The 24164-nt window shown below is 39.4% G+C and overlaps 1 protein-coding gene across 1 annotated transcript in view; it reads left to right on the top strand.

Annotated features, from left to right (window-relative positions):
• The first annotated feature begins 551 nt into the window (after positions 1-551).
• CACUL1 (CDK2-associated, cullin domain 1) overlaps positions 552-24164 on the top strand; it is a 58110-nt gene continuing 34497 nt past the window's right edge. Inside the window, exons 1-3 of the mRNA XM_008579953.1 lie at positions 552-1183; positions 17717-17843; positions 18812-18914. Of these exons, the coding sequence (XP_008578175.1) occupies positions 820-1183; positions 17717-17843; positions 18812-18914 (594 nt within the window). The 5' untranslated portion in view covers positions 552-819. The remainder of the gene's footprint in view (positions 1184-17716; positions 17844-18811; positions 18915-24164) is intronic.

Genomic DNA, 24164 nt, shown 5'->3' with positions numbered 1-24164 from the left:
TTTCGGTTTGGAGGGTCTGGGTCGCAAGTGCTGAAGCTGGTGCCCACGAGAAGTCCGAGTAAGGGCAGCTCAGGGAGGTCCCACCCGTTCAGAATCTGCGACCCGGGGCCTCCTGTGGCGCCCTATCTCAGACCCAAGCAAAAGCCGGGACTGCGAGACTCGCGGAGGTGCGAAGGCCCTGGACACAAGGAGAGAGCGAGAAAAACACCACTGAAAGCCCGGCCAGGGCCACATCGACCGTCTGCCAGGCTTCGGGCGCACCGCCCAGGGCCAGCAGGGTTCCTGGTCGTCCTGGTAACCAGCCTGAGGACGCGCGTGCGCACGCCAAACTCCCTTACACGTGAGGCCGGGCCGGGGGCGGTGCCGACGAACGCTCCTACCGCCCCGTCGCCCCACCCCCCTCAGCGCCCCGCCCTCCGAGCCCCTGCCGCCCTACTGCGTGGGGGTAACTCACAACTCCCACCCCTTTCAGCTCTGCTTTCCTGCGACTGGTCCCTTTCGCCACGTGCCCTCCTGGGCGCTCCCCCAGCGACCCTTTCCAACTGTCCGTTGGAAGCTGCAGTAAAATGTCGTGAGGGGCGCCGGCGCTTTACGGCTGCCTCTCCCAGACTGGAGCCCCGGATCGCCCACCGCCGTCCGCCGTGTCTCTGAGAGAGTCGGCCCTGCGGAGAACTCGAGGCCCGGCGCGCCGCTGCCCTCCCTGCCTCGCCCGTCTCGGCCCGCGGCGATGTGAGCTCGAGGAGGCAGCGGTGCCCCCTGGCCCGGGGTTGAGACGGGCGGCAGGTGCCTGTGAGGCGGGCGGGTGCCGGGGCCCGCAGGATGGAGGAGAGCATGGAAGAGGAAGAGGGGGGCAGCTACGAGGCGATGATGGACGACCAGAACCACAACAACTGGGAGGCCGCGGTGGACGGCTTCCGGCAGCCCCCGCCACCCCCGCCACCGCCGTCGATGCCAGCCGCTGCCCGAGAGCCTCCGGGGGGTCAACTGCTGGCGGTGCCCGCCGTCCCTGTGGACAGGAAAGGCCCCAAGGAGGGGCTCCCGATGGGGCCGCCGCCGCCGCCGGAGGCCAATGGGGTGATCATGATGCTGAAGAGCTGCGACGCGGCCGCCGCCGTGGCCAAGGCGGCCCCTGCCCCCACTGCCAGCTCCACCATCAACATCAACACCTCCACCTCCAAGTTCTGTAAGTCCGGCTTTTCTCCTCCCCATCCGGACGCCGAATCCACCCCCTCTTGGAGCAGCCCCGCTTTCTTTGTCTCGGGCCCGGGTCGCTCCCCCCTCCCCCTCCTCCTCCCCCCTCGTTCGGTGTCTGCGGCCAGCGCTTGAGCGGCCCTGGCTTCTTGTATTACCTGGCCTAGAGAGGCAGCCCCAAGTTCGACAGACGCAACCCTTATCACCACTGGCTATCTGTCAGCATTAGGAAGCTCTTTGCTCACTTGTCCCCGCTTAAAGTTTCACCCTCAAAGGTGAGGGGAAAATAAGGCTGCCTGGGAGTTTCGTTACGGAGAGGCCTCGAGTCCTTTTTGCAGCCGGAGAGAAAAGAAATGTGGCTGTTTGTGTTCTTGTGCTTTTAGCTAGTCTTCGTTAAACAAGGCAGGAATTTGAAAGTTGACCTGTATCTTACACCTTGTTCTTTTCCTTATATGTACACCTTTGCATCCTGCTAGGGACATGTATGAGTTGCTTCCCAGTACTGTGGGAGCTGCGACATCCTTTTTGAAGCTAATAATGTATAAAATCACTTTCCAGCGTCTATACTGATAATGAAAAGCCGTTCAGCATGTGCCCAAGCCCAAGATTCTGTTGCCTGTTGAACTTTATGTTATCGATTTGCCTGAATGCTCAATTGCAGGCAGAAAGATTTAAGACCAAAATCTGTTTTGTAATCCGAAACTGTTCTCAACCAGGATGTATGCTTCCATAGCTAGGAAAAGAATGTACTTTGCTTTGAGCTTTTTGGTTTTTTTTGGTGGTGGTGGTAGTGGGGTAATGAATGTGACCATCACAGTCAGGTTTTTCTCTCCTATTATTAACTGCAAGTTTTAAATGGCATCTGCTAAAGCAACTGGAGATTTTATTTCTAGTTACTAATTTTATCAAGCTCTACCAGTAATTGCCGAATTAGCTGTGCAGAGAAAGTATTGTCTTGACGCGGATATATAGTCATAACCTTACACAAATTCTTTATTTTTGTGGGAACAGCGCACAGTCTATTTGTTTGCCTTCAAGATACCGCTTTAGTCGAAGACGTTGATATGTGGGCGTGGTTGGTAAGATTCGTATGATTTCCTATTATGCGTACATGAGAATAACGTTTGTATTGTATAGTTTGTGTGCTGAAGGCTATGTTGTGAAACCAGATCTTGTACAAAGTGGCAGGGTGATTTGCCTAAAGGCTAAGGAAACTGATTTAGTGCTTAAAGTTCATTTGAAGAGTTCAAAAACAGCATAAAGTTAAGAGCAGAAATCAGTGAAACTGAGAACAAAAGAAGGCTTTGCCAAACCCAAATGATTGTTCTTTGAAAGATTAGTGAGCTAGGCAGACCTCTTATAAGATCGATCAAGAAAAAAAGATGCAAACAAAATAAAAGAGAAATGGAAAATAACTATAAATCAGATTTTAAAAAATTATGAACGACTTTAGGCTAATAAATTTGAAAGCCTAGATGAAATATATAATTCTTAGAAGACTATTAACTGTGGAAATTGGTATCTAAAGAAATATATAGCTTGAACTGACTAATATTTAATAAACTGAAATGGTAAAGACTTCCCCTTTCAAAAACTCTGGATCTGGATTCTCTTATAAATGAGTTCCATCAAACTTAAATAATACTTAACTCTTTTTTACAAGTTGATCTGGAAAATAGGAAAAGAAAAAAAATGCTAAGCTCATTTTATGAGATTAGTGAAATCTTCATTCTAAAACTAGGTAAGGACAATATAAGAAGAAAAAATTATAGCTCTATTTTACTTAGTAGCATAAAAATGAAAACCCTACACAAAATACTAGCTCATCAGATCCAACAATATGTTAAAACAATCATGATCCATGGAGTTTGTCCTAGGAATGTAGGCATGGTTCAACATAAACTTATCTATTCATGTAATTTATCTCATTAATAGATTAAAGGAGAGAAATCATGGTCGTCTCAATTGATGCCATAAAATCATTTGATAAAATCCAGCACTTACTTATGATAAAGACTCTTAGTAAGCTTGGAGTACAAGATAACTAGATAGAGTTCATTACCAGAAACCTACAGCAAATAATAACACTTAATGGAGAATTTTTAGAGACATTCACTTGAAGACTGGTAACAAGATAAGGATGCCTCCTATCACTATTACTGTTTAACATGGTATGAAAAGTCCTGGCTAATACTATAAGGGGAAAAAAATAAATTATAAAGATTGGAAGGGAAGCGATGAAACTCATTATTTGCAGATGATTTGATCACCTGCTTAGAAGAACCATTCGGGTCAAGAGAGAAACTATTATAACTAGTAAGAGTTCAGCAGGGTTGCTGGATTTAAGATCAACTTAGAAAAATTAATAACATTTACTAAACTAACAACAAACAACTAGTAAAGGTAATTAAAAGTAAATATTGTATGTAATAATAGCAACAAAACTGTAAAGTCTCTAGTATTTAACCCAAGAGTACACAGACCTTTAGGGAGAAAACTTTAAAACTTAGATAAGGAAGTAGAAGAGGATCTATGTAAGTGGTACAACTTTCCATTCTCTTGAATCAGATTACTTATTATTATGGGAATGTCAATTTTCTCCATTTTAATCTATAAATTCAATTTACATGTCATGGAAATGACATTTGGTTTGTTTGACAAACTCAATAACCTAAATATAAAATTTACATGAGGGCTGGCTGCTTAGCTCAGTTGGTTAGAGTGCAGCCTTGTAATACCGAGGTCACAGGTTCGGATCCCCCACCAGCCAGCTGCCTAAAAAATAAAATAAATTTATATGGTGTGTGGAATAAAGTTTGTGAAAAGCTAAATGAGTCCTAAAGATTTGTTTTGGGAAGGGGGCTTGCCTTAGAAGTTAAGGTAATATATCAAGGCTGTAGTAATAAAAACTGGTATAAGTGAAAGAACAGAACATGGGAACAAATTGGAGGGCAGAGATTTACCCATATAAATACACACACACACACACACACACACACACACACACACACGAGCTTAAGATAAAGGTGGCATCATGAATGTTGTTAGTGAAGGTGGCTCACTACATGGAGGAAAAACAACATCATAAACAAGATGGACTCTAAATGAATTAAAGATTTAAGTGTGAAAAGAAATACTATAAAGTTAATAGAAAATGTTGAAGAAGTTCTTTCCCTGTGGACAGGGAAGGACTTCTTAAGGCTTCAAAACCTTATACAGGTGAGAAATTAATGACTTTGAATATATAAAAATTAAGGATTTTCATTCAGCAAAAGACATGAAAGGATGAGAAGATATTTACAGTGCTTAAAATTAAGAGATTAATATCTGACTAGACAAGAGTCTGTACGTCAATAATAAGAGGGTAGGCAAAAGATAATAATAAGTAGTTTTGGAAATCCTAACAAGCATAAGAGATGAAATTATTAATAATCAGACATGCAAATTAAAACAGTAATGGAATATCTTTTTTCACTTATTAGTTGACAAAAATTAGAAGGGTGGAGAGTGCCAACTGTAGGTGGGGATATGAGAATGTAGGAAAATGCATACTTGCTGGAAGGAATAACAATGTAGTGGACTTGTGAGATGTTGAGATGCCCATAGTTTCTGTGGTCCAGATAATGAAAGATAGCTGGAGTAGTGATCTAGCCCTGAGCTGTGACAGTGGAGGTATGCTCTGGGTTGTAAGGAGAAAACAGCTTCTGCTAGTCTCTGTTCTTGGAAAAGAGGAAAAAAAAAAGTATTTGTTAGCTTTACAGATACATGCTTAGGTTCCAGGGAAGGTGATTTGTCCCAGTGAACAGACCATATGTGGAACAGCAGCTACAATTGGAGTCACCACTCGATTTGATTTGCTATAATCCACAGTTATTCTCTTAGACCAATCTCTGCTCTGGCCAAATGAGTTAGTAAAATCGGATTGTCATACACTTATCGTCACGGTATCTTTCAAGTGTTTGAAGTATAGTTCTTTGTAGTTCCCATGATGTGCTGTCTGTTGCTTTGGGTTTATTATTTTGGTAGGAAAGGGCACACCTAGGGGATTTCACTTGGCCCTTCCTTCGCTGGTAACCCTGATTCCTGTGTGTTTAGGAACTGGGGAAATTATACGGTGGGACCACCGTGAGATAGATTGAGGCCTAAACACCATTTGCCACGTGATGTCCATAAGCTTCTCATCTGACTGGTTTACCGGTGACATTCTGGTCCCTGGTGGTTAGTATCAGCTTAGAGCCAGTGTTGAGTAATTGTTGAAAAGTCTGAGTGATTTCCGTTTCTCAAATGCACAGTCTTATCTTTGTTTCTCTCTATTTAATATATTCATTTTTTTCTGGCTACCTTTATTTATTTATTTTTAATTTATAAGAAAATGAAATGTATTTCTTACAGTTTAGAGGTTGGGAAGTCCAAAGTCCAGGGAACATGTCTGGTGAGAGTCTTCTTTGGTGGGGGCTTTACAGCAGTGCAGGGGTCACACATGGCTGAAAATGGTGGATCAGAAAGAGAAACAGTTCCTCTCATGTGCTCTTCTTTTAAAGCCCTCAGAACCATGCTCCTGACTACCATTATTAATCCATTCACCATGGCATGGTCCTACAATCTAATCAACTGTTCAAGGTCCCACCTTTCAATTACCATAATAGGATTTCCTACCCTCAACAATTACAGTGGGGATTAAATTTTGGGGGGACATTCAACCCAAGGCAGTGAATAAAGAATATTTGGTAAGCGCATTCCTGTTGATAACTTGTCTTATCTAAGGTTGTTTCTTTATTCATTATTCAGCACCCTTAGAATCCATTCCCACATGTATTTCCAGGTTTCTGCCAGTAATAAGGTATTAAAGTCCTATAGTTCATTTGGAATGTAAGCTATCTCCTGTTCATGTAGGTTTGGTAACTTGTTCCCCTGGGAAATCTGATTCTAGTTGGGGGGTCTAGAAGCAGCAAGGGCTGATTTAGAGGTAAGGCATGAGAGAACCTCCTGTGAGAGTTTTCAGATAATATCATAGCAGGGTCAAGTAAAGTTAGTCTCATTTTAAGGAGGAGGAGTGCTTCTAGTCAAGGAAGGTTTATTGAGTTTTGTGAGGTCAGGGTTCTCAGGTTGATTAGACTCTACCTAACTGGTACTATTTTGGGTCTCAGGGACCTGCTATTTCACACTCAATTAGTACCCTTACATTTACTTAAGAGATCTGTCTAGGCTTTGAATTAAATTCATATGGTAATTCTATACCTTCAGGATCATTCTATTTCTGATTTTTGGGTATATCAACCTGATGTCTATAAGAATTAAGAGATTCTTTGAGGGTAGTTGTGAATACTCTTTGGTCCTCTGTTCATTGAGCTAATCATTTTCTTTAAGCTTTCCACTGTTGTCAGATCAGACAGCTCACTCCACATTCCTTGTATTTCTCATTTCCATCATAACTACTAAAGCTGTCTGTCAGTGTTTCCTTCAAGAATAACTTTATTCCAGATTCCACAGGTGATAATTTAACTCTTTGCTACTCTATGCCATGTACAGCTAGAATTATGGTTTCCAATCAACTAGATCAGAAAACCAAAGCCAGCTTCCTAACTTCTGAGAGTCTGTTTTCCTGTGATTACTCTAGTACCAAATACTTTATCAGTCACAGGTCACAGGTCAGTACAAGAAACTGCTCTTCATATGTTGAAGCAAGAAGGGATATAATACTGGAAACTAGGTGCTTTTGTAAACCATTGGAAAGGTTGGAAATGTAGAAATCTTCAGCAAGGCTTCTCCACTAAAGCTGCCTTCCAGAGAGCAGGCTGCTGCCGTTGCTGCCTTCTTACATCATCACAACTGCCTTCTTCATCCCTGATGTTGGTGACCAGACACCGGAACTTGGAGTTTGGCTGTCACAAACTCTCACATCTCTAGCTTTACTTTGCATAACTACCAGCATCAATAATATGTCCTTTGCCTTAATTTGGCCTTCCAAATCTCACTCAAATTCATCTCATTGGTGGAATCTAATTTAGAAAATGTAATTATTTAATTTAGTTTTCCATTCTGCATTGGTGAGTTTTCTGTGAAAATAACCCCCAAATCTCAGGAGTTTACAGGACAACAAATGTTTGTTTCTTGCTCATGTTACATTAGTGGCTAAGAGTTGGCAGTGGCTCTTCGTACGTCATCACATTCTGGAGAGCAGGCAAGTCTTTTCTGGATCCTGCCATTCTTGGCAGAGGCAAAGAGAAGAGAGTGGACAGAAACACATGATGGCTTTTAAAGCTTCTGTTCAGATGTAGCATATGCCACATCTGCTCATATTCCAAATACATAGAACATAATAGAATGGTTCCCTGAATGTGTTGGGGAGGGGACATGTGGGCTGGCGGTGTGAAGATAGAAGGTAGTGAATGAACGGGGGAATCTTGTGCTGACTTATGATGTGCCACAATCTGAGGATACTTACTAATGCAACCTGATGCACCAGTGGTTCTCTCCCCTAGATGAACAAAAGCGTCACAGTATTTGAAATTGAACTCAGCAAAATTCTTCTTCCTATTTTTTTTAAATTAACTGATTCAGAAGTGTTCACCGATTTTATTAAATTCTAAATAAAGTTTCCCTTTAATAGTTCAGGTCCTATCTGTCGGTTTGCACGTGGGTTTATTATTTTATAAGTGGATCACCTGGATATATTCAGATCTTAAGATATGCACTGTTTAGGGCTGAGCCCGTGGCGCACTCGGGAGAGTGCGGTGCTGGGAGCGCAGCAGCGCTCCCGCCGCGGGTTCGGATCCTATATAGGGATGACTTGGGCACTCACAACGCTCACTGGCTGAGTGTGGTGCGGCTGGTCTCAGAAAGGACCAAAAAAAAAAAAAAAAGATATGCACTGTTTGCAGCATCTGTGGTGGTTGTTGGGTGTCTTCTTGTTTCCCAGCTTAGTGAAGGTTGTGGTGCAGTGAGCATCACTGTGATACTGATCCATTAGCCGAACTTTAAGATCTTACTGGGGACCTTGCATTGCAATTTTGATATGTACTGCACAAAATGGCACTGATGAAACTGTAAGAGAAAGCCATTCGAATGTTTGTGTAAGCCCCAGTCCCAAATCCCTAAAGAAAATGAATGCTGTTTTCTTCCTCTGTAAACTGTAACTGTAAGCTGTAGACCATATGTAATCACATTGCAAACTGTTAAGCACTATATAAAAATTTATTGTTGATATCCTTTTGTAGTATGTTTTGGTAGCGTAAACTGGCCTTCTATTTTTCTTCCTACTTTTACAGACATTTGGCTACTAACCTCTATATATAGAGTTGCATAGATCTGTAATGTGTAGTTGCAGGTGTTCTGATTAGACATCTGAATGGCATTTTATTCAACAAGTATTTATTTATTGTATGCCAAGGTATTATTTTAGCTTCTGGTAATGAATGAGACACAGTTTATTGTGGGAGTGATGGAGAGGCAGATAATTATGATACATTATGATTAAATGGTATAATAAAGTTACGTATGTACTTGGTAGCATAGAGGGGAGATAATCTTTATGAAAATGAATAGAAGTTTGCCAGCAGGATGGAGGGTGGGGGTGGGGGAAAGTTGGACTCAAAGAGATTTCCTTGCAGATGGAGCAGCCTGTGCCAAAGACCCAGAGTTGAAATTATTTTTGGAACACAGGGTGTGAGGAGGGAGTGGCACATACTAAACCTGGATAGAGGGAAAGGGCTAGGTAGTGAAGGAAAATTTGGTAAAATTTGTCTTAGTGTGTTAATTTAGATTAGAGAGCGAGAAAGGAGGCCTAGAGACTAGTTAGGGGGTTGTAATTATTGTAATCTAGACAGTAGATGAAGGCCTGAATAAATAAAGCTTTGGAAGGGAGGAAGTGTCAGATTTTGGAGATATTTAGGGACTACAGTCTACAAGATCAGGGGGTTAGGGAGGGAGGACGAAGACTGAAGATTGCTGGTTCAGATGACTGCCTTTGACCCAGATGTGGAAGGAGTAAAGGTGTGAGTGTGTATGTGTGTCTGACCGCCTCCTTTAAGGAGTCTATGGAACATTCAGGTAGAGAAGTCCAGAGGCAGTTGGTAGATCCTCAGCTTTCTAAAAATTTCCTGTGCCTTAGAATATTAGAAATCCTGAAACAAAAATTTAATTTCAGTAGATTTGTTTTTCCATTTCTGAGGATTTGGTATTCACCAAACTCTTTGGACTTAAAAAACAACAAAACTTTGTTCTTATTAAAATAATGAAGGTTTATAGTTTAAAAACTAACATTGTGTGAAAAGACACAACAAATCTCCACCGCCCACACCCTTCACCCATTTCCAGCTCTTCCTGTAACCCACATCGATTATCCTCCTCACATGCTGAACTTGTAGCTCTTGACCTTTTCATCTATGTCCTATCATAACATGTTCATTTTAGGAACTCTGTCAAAAGTTAAAGTGTGGTGTTGTAATTGTAGAACAGTGTCATGCAGTAACTATTCTAAAGGAAAATAAATCTCAATGTTGCTGGTAGGCCATAGCAGCTAGTTTTCAGTTTTTTAAGATAGTAGTGATGAAGGAAGTTTCAACTATCCTGTCACATTTCCTCAAGTTGAAGATCTCAATGTTGCTGGTAGGCCATAGCAGCTAGTTTTCAGTTTTTTTAAGATAGTAGTGATGAAGGAAGTTTCAACTATCCTGTCACATTTCCTCAAGTTGAAGAATGTATGGATTTCTAAGCAGTAAAACAGTAACAGAATATATTTCCTACACAAGTTTTAAAATGTTTTGGGGGAAGAGCCACTTCATTTGAAGGAAGGCAAAGCAAGTTATAGTATTTCATATAGTCGGTATGTTGCAAGCCTTATCTGGACCAAAATGTTTTCTTGTTGAGGGTATGGAGTGGCTGGTGGGCACAGGACCTTTAAAAAAATCTCTTAACGAGGACTTATAAAAATAAGACATCATTGTTATCCAGTTATTTGTTTATTGCGTGAATGCAACTTAATGTTTACATAAATATTTACATGAATATAATATTATGAAGAATGATCACAGAAGACATTTTGAATAGTCCACAGTGTTAAAATTGAATTATGCATCCCACAAACTCTAAAACTTAGAAACTTCCCAAACGAACACCTAAAGCACACAACTTCTAAAAGGCTTTATTTAGCCTACTTTATAAACAATTGCTTAACATTAGCTGCCCTCTTCTATTGGCAAATCAAAGTATACCTGAGTAGGTGGTACAGCTTTTGATTTTTTCTTTTTATAAGGAAAAGATATTTAAAGTATTTGGTAAGTTCTTTTACTATTTTTTTTTTTTTTAAACTGGCCCTTTCTTTTAGCAGTAACTAAGTAGTATGTGTCCTTTGCCGGTATCAAGTTATTTTCCTTTTGCGAAAATATTAGTTGGGATTTTATTAAATATAAAGATTAACTCCCCATTTATTTATTCGAGTACAGTACCTTGTTCTGATTCTGATTCTCCTCTTCCACTTTGACCATTCCTTTTCATTATTTGCGGTGCCTTCCCTCCCATTCAGCAGATTTTGTTACTGGCCTTCAACTTCTCACTGTCGAGCACTTGAAAGAGTTGAGCCATCTCCTGTGCTGGAGGGAGCAGAACATTCTGCCAGAATATTGAACCAGATTTACAAGATTGTTATTGATAGCTGGGCACACTGTAGTAATAAGAAGTCATAATTTTCCTTTTAGATAACATATACTAACTAGAGTTAAATAGATAACCCAGAGCTCTTTTCTCCTAGTCTGTTCTATCTAGTAGTAATTAATTATAGTTAATCTAAAAAGTCATTATATTTCAGACATAATTTAGCCTGTTAAATTTTGCTTATTTTATTTTATTTTAGGCCACAAAACAAGTCTTAATACATTTTAAAAGACTAAGAACATAGAAAATGTGTTCTCTGACCAAAATAACAGAAGGAGATTTAGAAAATTCACAAACGTGTGAAAATTAAATAACTCTTTCCTAAATAAACAATGGGTAAAAAGAAAAATCACAGGGAAATTAGAGAATACTTTGAGATAAAAATCAAAGCATAACATACCAAAATTTATAGGATGCAGGGCTCACGGAATGCTTAGAGGAAAATTTATACCTGTAAACACCTATCTCTTTTTTTTTTTTGTCCTTTTTTTTGAGACTGGCCGCACCGTGCTCAGCCAGTGAGCGCACCGGCCATCCCTATATAGGATCTGAACCCACGGCGGGAGCGCTGCTGCGCTCCCAGCGCCGCACTCTCCCGAGTGCGCCACGGGCTCGGCCCCACCTATCTTAAAGATAAGAAAAATCTCAAATCAGTAATGTAAACTTCTACCTTAAGAAAATAGAAAAAGAAGAGTAAACTAAACCAAAAGCAAACATAAGTAGGAAATAACAAAGATTATAACAGAAATATATGAATTAGGGAATTAAAAAAAAACAGTAGAGAAAATCATCAAAACTAAAAGTTGATTCTTTAAAAAGATCAACCAAACTTGCAAACCTTTATCTAGATTGACCAAGAAAAAAAGAAATTACTAAAATCAGAAATAAAGCAGGAGTGGGGCCGGCCCGGTGGTGCACTGGATGGTGCGCCGCTTGGGAAGAGCGGCGGCGCTCCCGCCCGAGGGTTCGGATCCCACATACAGACCGGTTCCCGCTCACTGGCTGAGCGAGGTGCGGGAGCAGCACCGAGGGTTGCAATCCCGTTGCCGGTCCCCGGTCCGGTACGGGGGCAACACTGAGGGTTGCGATCCGTTGCCGGACATGGAAAAAAGACAAAAAAAAAAAAAATAAAAAAAAAATAAAGCAGGAGCATGGTAGAGCAGTTGTTTCTTGTATTACTCTGGAGTGGGCTTTGAGAGATGTCTTCTTTTTCCAGTCTGCTGGTGACTCTTCTTGTGTCACTGCAGTCCAGTGTCTGGTGGGCCACCTGCATGGTGGCTGTGGCTGCTACTGTGGCATTGAGCTGCTTTTGCAGCAGCCGTGGCTGGGGTAGTGACTGTGAAGGGCGACCTGCGTGGAAGTGGATTTTGGTGTGCTCCTTGCCTGCTTCCGGGCAGGGATGCTGCCCTTGGCTCCTGCTGGGTACCCTGGGTGTGCTCCATTTCTTGCCTGTTTCTGGGCAGAGGGGACTGCTGTCAGCTCCTGCCTAGGACCCTGGACATGCCGTCTATTTTGTAATTGTCAATACGATATTCTGAAAGAGTCGATACTAAATGAAGGTGGCTTTTTTGGTAGGGAGAAAAGGGATATGGAAGAGTAGAACTGAGTGCTTGATATGAAAACAGAGCTGCCCTTTTAATATTTTCATTTTGACTCTCCAGTTCAAGTTGTTGAGAATAGACAAACCGTGTTATTAGCAATCGAGAAAAAGAGGAACACCTAAGTGAGCCTTGGCTGTCCTGCAGTACTGAAGTAATAGTATTAGATTGTGGCTCTCGGACTTTAGCAGACCTAAGAATCACCTGGAGGGTTCATTAGATTCCCTGTGTCCCATCCACCCCCAGAGTTTCTGATTCAGCAGGTCTAGGTTGGGGCCTGACAGTTTGTATTTGCAACACGTTGCTAGGTGATGCTGCTACTGCTCTGGATATCACACTTTGAGAACCACTGATAGAAAGTATTGATCAGTCTTTGCAGTAAACCAGTTATGAATTAATAATACTTACTGTAATTTTGGAGTTTATCCTTCCCTTACAAAACAAAGAAATAACGAAAAAACTCCAAAAGAGCTAATTCTAAAAAAGGGCTAACTTGGTTTGCTTTAGCCTGTGTGAATTCAAATAAGGTTTAAGCTTTATTGCAAAACAACTAACAAGTAGTATGCCTTGGATTGTTTTTCTATTATGCATTTATTTTGACTCACTAAATTAATTTCACAGACTTTTATTGAGTGCCTACCATGTGTCCTGTACAGCTGTTTAGAGTTGGGACTCTAGCAGTGAATTCCTTTTCAGTGGGGCTGATGTCTAGTTTGAGGGAGATAAACAATAAACAAATAATATGTCAAGTTTTGTTTAGATTTTTTAAAAAAAATGAGGGTTGATCATATTTATTCCTGCCTGGTATATTTATATACCTCTCGTAGTTTTCTGTTTATTAGCAACCTGATAATAATTCCTGAACCTTATATTCTAGCTATTTCATGTGTTTTACACTTTCATTGTATTTTAGTAAAGTTCAGTTAAGCTCCTTTCTCAGTAGGATTTAGGCTGTATGAGCGTGTTACCTAATAAATACGTGTTTTTAGGTTTAAGCCTTGTGACATGTTTTGAGGCTTATACAAAGGTGTTTAAAGTTTTTGAAGTTGAATCTCTCTAGAGGGCACATGCATTCTGCTGCTCACTGAAGCTCTTATGACTATTTTATTCTTATAATAACTGCTTTACTTTTTATATTACTGGTCTGGCCCTTATAGGCGTTTAGGTTCATGTGCCTTCTTGAAACAGCTTAAAAAGTAGTACATTATTTCCCAGCTGAAAAATTTAACGTAGATAAAATTTAGTAATTTAATGGTAATTTCATTTTTGTTTAGGTTCCATGCTTTAAATTTGGTTCTTATTTGCTGCTTCTGTAGCAGGTCTCTATTCTGTACTTAGAGCTGCAGGACTTACTTCTTAGTTTCTTTTTCTTCCTCCTTCATATCTTTGACTTGGTGATTCGATAAAGTGTGAAGGCTGTGCTTGAAAAGTAGGTAGGAGTGCTCCCCAACTGCAGCCTTAGGGTGTGGCTTATTAAACTAAGCAGTTGAAGAGCCCATGGGATTGGTATGCTAGTTCTTGGCTTTAGAACTCTTGCAGTTTTCTTTTTGAGCATGTCACTTACCTTCTTCAAGTTTCAACTTTTTGTATAGACCAAGTATATGATGTAGTTTAGGTTGATACATTAATACAGGATTCAATAACCCAAAATCTCATCATGAGAATGTAATTTACTTTTTGGTTTTCTTTGAATCCTTCTGATTACTACATAAGCAGAAAGATAGTATTTTGGAGCTAGTGTGTAACACTTTCAAACATCTGCCAATCTCCTTTTTTAACAGAGAAAGCAAACTTCAGGCTAAAAACCTTTGGCAGGCAGTGGGACTGAGCTAGAATTGAATAACACTGTTTTTATTTCTATATTGTCTTCTGTTTAATGGCAAGTGACACAGCATTTCTATTTTTGATAGATTCCTTTTTCTTTTTTTAAGGCAGAAGTAATTTTAAATGCAAGGGGGTGACTCTAGGAAGCCCTTGTAGGGGAGTTAGGGAAGTGGGAAAGGGAAAGTAAGGAAGCTAGTGAAGTCAGTAACCTCTGTGGGCAACTGGAGCTCAATCCCAGTCAGTGTAGGACCTGTGCCTTAGAGTTATCTCACCTGAGAACAGGAGGAGCTACTGGGGTAAAGGCACCAAACCCTCAGCAGTCATTGATTGAAGGTAGCTCTGAGCATGTTAATTCTCCAGAATATCCGACCCACCCCTCCTGTAGGCAGAGCAAGCTCTGGCAGCTAGACAGAACACTGAGACAGAGGAGCTACTGGGGTAAAGGCACCAAACCCTCAGCAGTCATTGATTGAAGGTAGCTCTGAGCATGTTAATTCTCCAGAACATCCGACCCACCCCTCCTGTAGGCAGAGCAAGCTCTGGCAGCTAGACAGAACACTGAGACAGGTAGTCATAGGTGTTAACAGTTGGCCTTTGTGGACAGGGTAGATGGATGGGACACCAACAGATATCTACTACACTCCCAGACAAGCTAAGCTTTTCCTGTAGTCCTTTTCATCTTAATAAACAACAATCCCATCCTTTGGTGTTCAGGCCAAACACTTTGCAGTCATCCTTGGCCCTTCTCTCACATCTCATATCCAGTCCATCAGCAGATCTTTTTTTTTTTTTTTTTTTTCTTTTTTTTTTTTTCCGTGTCCGGCAACGGATCGCAACCCTCAGTGTTGCCCCCGCACCGGACCGGGGACCGGCAACCCTCGGTGCTGCTCCCGCGCCTCACTCAGCCAGTGAGCTGGAACCAGTCTGTATGTGGGATCCGAACCCTCGGGCGGGAGCGCCGCCGCGCTTCCCAAGCGGCGCACTATCCATTGCGCCACCGGGCTGGCCGTTCATCAGCAGATCTTATTGGCTGTATCTTTAAAACATATTTAGAACCTGACGTTTCCTCATCTTCCTCAGTGCCACTGCCTGGACATGCCCTACCCCATCATCTCATAGCTTCCTAATGTTTACTGTCAACACAGCAGCTGGAATGGTCCATATAAAACCTAAGTCAGATCCTGTCACTCCTCTGTTCAAAACCTTCCAGAGGCCCCCATCTTACTCAGAGTAAAAGTTAAAGTCTTTATAATTGCCCACAAGGTTCTACGTTGTCTGACCTCCTCCTACCTTGTGTGAGTGTGTATATGCATTCGTGTTCACATGTGTGCATGTGTAGTTCTTTTTGTCTTTAGTCTTCATCTGCTAAAAACACTCCTTCCCATTCCTTTCAGTGTGTGTTATGTGATTCATTTGTAAATTAGATTTGTCACAGTTTGCATTCCATCTTTACCACTACAGTGTATTTGATTTTTTAAAATTTATTTTTTATTTTTATTATTGAATCATAATTGATTATACATATTTTTGGGATTCAATGTTGACATATGTTGATCGAATCAATATTATTAATGTGTATATTGCTATAAATCATACTTATTCTTTATGCCCCTTGTCCAATCTCTCCCCATCCCCCTCTCCCTCCCCCCTCCTACCACTGATAACCCTAGATTTCTTCTCTCCCTCTGAAAGAGTAATGGATACTCTGTTGATTTGATGCCTAGATGATCTGTCCAATGCTGAAAGGTGTGTTCAGGTCCCCCCATATAATCACAGAGCAGATGCTTCTTCCGTCACTGTGGAATGGGCTTTGTGGAGAGAGACATCCTATTCTTTTCTTTGGTCTCTACTGGTGTCTCTACTTGTATCATTGCACTCCAGTGGCTGGCGGATCATCTGAGTGGTGGTTGTGACATGTAGCCACTTTTGCAGCAGCTGTGGTTACTGTGGTGGCGGTGGTGGGCCACCCACATGGAGATGATGTTTTTGGCATGTTCCTTAGTGCTGGTGGTGTGCCTGGGTGTCTGGTATATAGTAAATTCACTTTATGTTGTAGAGTTCTGTTGGTTTTGATAAATGTAGGAGTGGTGTATCCACTACTACAGTTCCACAGAAAACAGTTCATTGCCCTAAAAATTTTCCCATGCTACTCCTTTATACATAATCCTGGTCCCCAGCTTCTAGCCGCTGGCAACCAGTGATCTGTTTTCCTCCCTACAGTTTTTACCTTTATTAGTGTCATATAAGTGGGACTCTTACAATATGTAGCCTTTTGGGTCTTGTTTCTTTAACTTAACAAAATGCATTTAAGATTATACCATGTTGTGTGAATCAAGTTCATTCCTCCAGTGTTCTTTAGAATAAATTTAAGTAAAAACAAAAGTGAATTGGTTTGAAGAAAATATTGAATAAGGATGATATAGGTGGTATATAGTTAGAAAAAAATATTGAACCTGAGTGACTAAGGTTTGGAGATCAGTAGTGTGATAGAAAAATGCTGGGAAAGGCTTTGCTTTACCTTGTACCTTTGCCCATAATTAGCCATATATTCTTGGGGAAGTCATTTAGCCTCTCTGCTTCTCAGTTTCTTTTAAAACATACAGTAAAATACCAGATCTAGTGGTTGTTAGTTCCTCTCTCCTGAGGTAACTATGGTTCATAAGACACAGGGTATTGATGGGTTCTTTGGGTAGGTGTTTTTAAACATTAGCATTTCATTGCTTTGAAACAACTGTCATCCTGCCCCAGATTTCAAAGTTGTTAGGGCCAGCTGTTTTAAATGCTTTATAAACCTGTAGTGAAGGAGGGAGTAAGAGCACATCAATAGTAATGAGGTAAGCCTTCAATGTAAGCCTCCAGTCCATTGACTTTTTCCTGTTTGGCTTATCAAGTTTAAAATAAGATAACAGCCTGAGTTAGAGTTGTAGTAATGTCTGAGAGGTACTGATGGTACCAAAAATCTTAGCAAGTTTTCTAGAAACTTCTTTTGTGACTATAGCATTTGGACCTTAATCCACATAGTCCTATCCTAAGGTAGATTTTCTCCAGGATGTCTATAGGTTTGGCTGTTGGTGTTTTTAGTTTCCCAGAACCTTACTATGGTTCACTGATAGGCCATTTTGTCACATAATTGAGTGTGTTTTTGAGGATCAGAGCATGTTTGATGACAGAAGCTTACAGAAAAGCAGGAAGGAAACCAGTGATATTTGCTTATTTATTTTTTAAAGATGGACCAATTTGTAATAATTCCTTTTAAAACTCATGATTTGTGGCTGTTTACTATTCCTGTCCAGGTTGCTTTTTTTAAAAATGGAAATGGGATAGTAAGGGGATGGAGTGGCAATATAAAATCAGAAGAGTAAGTGAAAGGAATTTCACTGAGAGTGCAGAATTGCTACGATTTGTATTTATATGTGGCACATAGTAATATTTATTTTACTTTTTACTTTTAGTAATGAATGTTATAACTATTGAAGATTATAAGAGCACATACTGGCCAAAATTGGATGGTGCCATAGATCAACTTTTAACCCAGAGTCCTGGTGACTATATCCCCATATCCTATGAACAGATATACAGGTAAGTCAAGGTTTAATTTGCCTGGATTTAAAAGGGTATATTGAGGTTCAGGGCAACTTATGAATTATGATAGCATGCATGCATGTAATATATGATACACAAAGTGAGGCTGTCTAAATATTTATATATTCCATACTTGTGGATTAGAGATTTAATTTATACTTTTTGATTCAAAAGTGGTTTTCAAATCAAGATAGAGTAGACCATACTCCATTAGACCTTCTCCCACTTCGGCCTGCCACCTCTGCAATACATAGTGCAGAAACTATGGAGGTCAATGAAAAAAGCAAGAATGACTGAAGTACCAGTGTGAAAATATGTATTCTTTTTTTTTGATTTGAATGGGTGTTGAAAATACGTATTCTTAATCTCACAAGGAGACCCTAGTTTAATCTGTTAAAGTTTATTGACACACAATTCTAACCGTTTTTGATTATTTTGTTTCCCAGCTCCTGGTAAATGGAAGCAGCAGATTAGGAATTGGGGTGGGATATGGGATCAGCACAGTGACAGGAGGAGGAAGTGACAACTGTGTTGTTCTACACAACTGATGTACAAAGAGGTTGCATTGCAAACATTTTTGTGAGTTAGAAACTTTCTATCGATTATCACTCTCTCTTCCTTATTTTGACATTCATTTAAAAAAGAGCAGGAGAGAACCTGGTGTAAAAGTAGTTACCATATTCAGACCCTAGATTATCGTCTAATATTATATTATCTAGTACTGATTAAATGGGTAACAGGGTATGCAAAAGAGATTATTAGTAGTTGGTGGTAATATCTTTTCCATCTGCACACTGATTGGGGGAGGTTAAATTTTTATTTAAAAGTTGTGATTAGTCACTTTTTTAAAGTCTTTATTTGATCAGTGGCTATATATCAAAAATGTGCTTTAACAAACTCAGACTGTGCTAAATGCTTCACCATTAACTTGGGTTTTATGGAGTTTTGTTTGTTTGTTTTTACAGTTGTGTGTATAAATGTGTATGCCAGCAGCACTCGGAACAGATGTATAGTGATCTGATTAAAAAGATAACTAATCACTTAGAGAGAGTCTCAAAGGAGCTGCAGGTAAAGAACTGATTGCACTGATTTTCGCTTCCTTTGGTTTTGCTGACTGGTTGGAATTAAACTATTTAATATTCATTTGGAAGCATGTTAATTTGATTATGATATAAATTTATAAGTTTTCTAGATGAATGTTGACGAATCTTCTAACCTTTGGAATATATTATTAGTTTGAAAATTTGACATAAATTGTGGAAATTTATAGGTTGAGTATATTTTATACCGTAATTGATTCCATTTATCACTGTCGATATTTTTTATTTAAACCTTATTTTTTTCTATTAACTTCAATATTTGGTAACTTTTATAATAGAAACATATATGTATATTTTAAACTGTTTTCTGGAACTTACATTATTGTCTTTGAGGAGTGTTTTGCCTACTAGTTTCTGATACTTGCCAATATAAACAACTGAAGTCAACACTATAAAGTGTGACTTTATAAACCCCCTGTAGCTCTAAAATCCCAGCTCTAAAATCTAAGGCAGGTTGCAGAAAATATTTTGTGCAAGGGAGCACTTGGCCTCTTGATCTCCACCCTCCCCTCCCCACCTTAGTAAAGCTTCCAGTGCTTGAAGGTCAAGTGCTATCTTTATGCCAGGGCCAGATCCCATTCTAGTTCTGGTATAGAAGTAACATGATGTCTAAAAAAGTCACTCAGCAGTAGATGCCCAGTGTCCACACCACAATTAGGAAGTACTTCAATAATTCTTAAATAACCAGTTTCTAGCAATTGCGGGAGTATGCTTGAATATTGTTCCTCACATGCCTTGTGGTCTCAGGTTTCTTAATCTTGTTTACCACAAACAGTTGTTGCATTAAGTAGCTTTTTAAAAAAAATTGTAACCAGAGCTATGTTTTATCATAGTCAAAGATATGCTTTTCCTGTTGTTAGTGTAAATTGTTTTCATCATTTTGTGACTAAATACAAAATCTTTATTCATTTAACAAATATATTTAGTGCCTAGGCATTGTGTATCAATTGTAGATGAAACCCAAATCTGTGCATTATAGCTTTGGATGATTTGCTTTCTAAGTTTTGACTCCACCCTCTCCCTGAATTTTCCCTTGAGTCCAGTTTATTGCCAATTCCTATTTATTTTCTCTCTCTCTCTAGACTCTATTCATATCTGTTCACTTGCCAGTATTCTAGTCCAGGTCATTATCATCTCTCAAGTGTTATACTAAAGTGCTTATCTCATCTGTTTGCTTTGCCTACTTTATTGATGTACCTTAATTTATTTAAGTAGTTTTTAATTGATGAATATTTAGGTTGCTTCTCATCCTTGGCTATTACTAACAGTACTTCAGTGAATAATCAGTCTTATAAGTAATGTCATTTACTCAGTCTGTATTCACAAACATTGTAGTAAGTTATACCCTCACCAGTTATGTATTTATCAGAGTATCTGTTTTCCCTCATCCTGCTAATACAGTGTATTATGAAACTAAAGAAACTTTCAGTTTTATGTTAATATAGGAATTATTCTTATTAAAGATTAAAATGTAGATAAAGGTGATATCTTTTTTCATGTTAGTATTTAATAAAAAAAAGTGTCAATAAATGTAAAGTTAAGACATATATAAAACAGAGACTTTAGTTTATTTTTAAAATCAATAAATGTCCCACTTTGAGTTCAGCAATATGGTCCTATAAAAAATCTTCCTTCAAAATGATCTCTTTTGTAAGGTTATAAAGTCTGTAACCCTTAATAAGTAGCAGGGTAGAAAGGTTAAAAACGTGGGACCTGGGTCTCTGATCTCAACTCTGCCTCTAAGCAGTTGTGTGTCTCTTGATTAAACATGCTAATAGCATCTTGTAAATTTTCTCGACATTAAAATGAAGTAGCTTTACTGACATATCTGTGGTTCCTTTATGCTAAGTTGTAAGATATTTTTTTCTTCTGCTTCCTGCCTGGCAAATGCTTCCTCATTCTTTTCTCAGGCTTGAACTCATTTGTGACCACCTGTTTAAGACCTTCCTGAAACTATTACACTCTTCTCAAAACAGAACAGAACAGCCTGTTGGCATATCTTCTTCTGTGGACTCACAGCATCTTAGCAATAACAACTCTGTTAAGGCAATGATTGTGTTATTGTTTCTGCTTCTGTGTCTGACTACTTCATAGGCCCTTCTTTGAGGGCAGGGACTCTGTCTTGTCTGTCTTTTTATTCTTAGTGTCTGGCACAATTGCAGCTCAGCAAATGTTTGTTGAGTGAATGCCCGGTACCAATGGAAAGAGTAGCAGAATTAGCCTAATCTTTATGTTCTGTGCATCGTTTTAGTCCGTTTTGTGTTACTATAACAGAATTGCCTGAGACTGGGTAATTTATAAAGAAGAGAGGTTTATTTGGCTTATGATTCTGGGACAGCTGTGTCTGGCACGGGCCTCAGGCTGCTTCTACTCATGGCAGAAAGTGGCAGGCAGCCGGCAGATACAAGCAGATCACATGGCGAGAGGAAGCAAGAGAGAGAGAAGGTGCCAGGGTCTTTTTAAGTAGCAAGCTCTCGTGGGAACTAATAGAGCAAGAACTCACTCATTAATCCCCCCTCACCCAGGGAGAGCATTAATCCATTCATGAGGGATCCGCCCCCATGACTCAATCAGTTTCCAACACTGCCACATTGGAGATCAAATTTCCACATGAGTTTTGGAGGGGACAACACAGCCAGACTCCATCTTGCATGCTTAGGCATTTTATTCATTCCTTCAGTGTTAACAAGTATGTGGCCTGGTGTAATCTCTATTTTATAGAGATATAAGGCAGTTTTCATGGGGAACAGAACAAGAGTTCTGAGAGTTCAGGCTTCATGAGCCAGAAATGTTTTATTTGGGCGGAACATTTTGTTTGAAGCTCTCATTTTCATAATGAAATATTGTTATGAGCTGAAACAAGAGTGTGGGATGAGTTGCATTTGGCAAATAATCAGAAATTTAGTATTGGAATTGATGAATGAATGAGTTAGACCTATAGGGCATCAGCCTCTGTCAAGGGCATTTTAAAATAGCTGCTTTTTTGTCTAGTTTGTATGTCAGAGTGACTTATTTATCTCTATCCAAAGGCATGTTCTGTTGGGGAGACTGAAGAATATTTGAAATGATGTTTCATATTCCCCAGTTACTTTTGGCGTTGATGTAAAAAAAATACTGTTTTCAGAGATTTTAAAAGGTTAATTTGTTGCATCTAAACATTTTTATATGATAGCATATTCTAACTTGCTGCCTCTTTAAAAAAAACACATTTATTTCATTTTGGAAACAATGACTTTTCCACCACTAAAATAACTTAGTCTTTTTTTCTTGCTGTTAAATTAATAAAACCACCTAACAAATAGCTAAACCCACTTTAGTATTGTCCTTGCTATTATATTTCACCGCATGTATATCTATACCTTTTTACTTACTGCTGGATTGTTTGAAACTATGACAGTATATTTTGCGCTAGTTTTTTTTAACAACCGTTCTCCTCTCCTGTCCTTAACTGCTTTCTTCTTTAAATGTGATAATGAAGTTCTATACATTTTTTCCTTATCTTCAAAACCTCAAAATATGAATTTCCAATTTTGGTTTTTTGATATAACAATGAAAGGAAATAGATGACTATAAAGAGAAAATTGGTTTACCAGTCTAGTAAATAATATTCTGATTCGTTTTGGGAAATACTGTTGAAACTTGTAAAACCACCATACTTTTGGGGAGGGCTCAGGCCAGGACCTCCAGTTGCCTGTTGAACTTGGATTTCTTCTTATAGATACCTCATTTTCATGTTTAAATCTAAATTCCTCTTCACCCAAATCAGTTTCTTTCTCAGGCTTGAGATTTCATATTCATCTTCCACTCCTTTTTTCTTCTTACCTCTTATTTCCAAGTGATAGTCAAGGTTGATGGAACACTATAGTGTCTCTTATTTCTGTCTTTCATTCCTACTGCTGTCATCTTTTTCTTTGTCATTATTGGCTTTGCCTGCAGTACTGGAGTATTCTCTTGGTTGGTTTGCCTTTCTCCTTTTCCTCACTGAATAATCTTTTAAAAACCCTAATTTCATGGGTGTAAAACCCTGTTGCCTTTCTCAATTAATCATTTGATTTCTTGGTGAGTATAAAAACTGAGCTGGTTGGTTGATTACAGGGATTCCTAGTGGGAAACCTGGTACAGCTAGCACTTTCCTATCCAAATATGCAAGGTTTTCTATTAGGTACAGCAGTAAATATATAATTATAGGACTAGATAATTTGGACCACCCCTTCTCCTGAAACAGTTACAAAAAGTAGATCAGGGAACTAACTGAAAAGTGAAAATTACAGGAACTAACTGAAAAGTGAAAATGACTGAGAGAAGAAGGAAACCCAGAGAGGGAAGCCTAATATTTGAGCCATTTCTCTACTAGAGTTACCTATTTATTCTGGAAGAGGAGGCTAATGGGCTAAGAAATTTAATAGAGCTTTGATACACTTGGTGGGGTGAGGTGATATACTTGGGGTTTAAAGCCCATCAGACTTAAATGATCATATCCCAGGAGTAATGAGAATAACAAGCTGTGCATATAGACTAGCTTTCTCAGTAGCTGAAGCCTGATTCATGATTGGATTAAGATGATCTGTATTTGCTAGTGCCTGTAGTTGCTTACCAGAAGCAAAAGTAAATTCTCTCTGGAGAAAGATGACATTATCCTAGGCAGAGATTTGGTTCCTAGGCCAGGACAATGATGTTAGAGTGGGAGGAATGGCATCAATAATACTAACCTGAATTCAGTGACCTGTTGAGGCGAGACCACAAAGGAAGAGGAAGAAAATGTTGTAATTTTTATTCTCAAATAGGGCTGAATTTACAGTAGTTTAAATGAGTATTTGTCAATTATTTTAATTAAAAGAAGTTTACTAATTACGTTTAAACCATTTTAACATAATTTGAGTAATTTTGTTGTCTTTTAAACTAAATTTATCTTGCTTTTAAGCTTAATATATAATTTGACTTTCAAACCACTTTGTAATGGAAGTTAATAGAAACTAAATCATAATCAGTCAACATTACTCAACTTTGATTTGCTCTACACAGGCGCCAGATTGCGTGTAAAAGCTTTCTTGCTGAAGTTTCGATAAACTGAGCCAGTGTCTCTTGGTGTTTAAAATCAGAGCAGGGATTGCTTTGCTATTTGTTTTTTGTCCGGAGGGTGGCAGCATAACTCAACTAGTTGTGTTGCATGTGGTCATTTGGAATTTCATCTATTTTTAAAAGGCTGTAATTTCTGTAT

Source organism: Galeopterus variegatus, unplaced genomic scaffold (assembly GCF_000696425.1).
Source record: "Galeopterus variegatus unplaced genomic scaffold, G_variegatus-3.0.2 Scaffold1992, whole genome shotgun sequence".
Lineage (NCBI taxonomy): Eukaryota > Metazoa > Chordata > Mammalia > Dermoptera > Cynocephalidae > Galeopterus > Galeopterus variegatus.
This window is presented reverse-complemented; position numbering and strand designations above follow the sequence as displayed.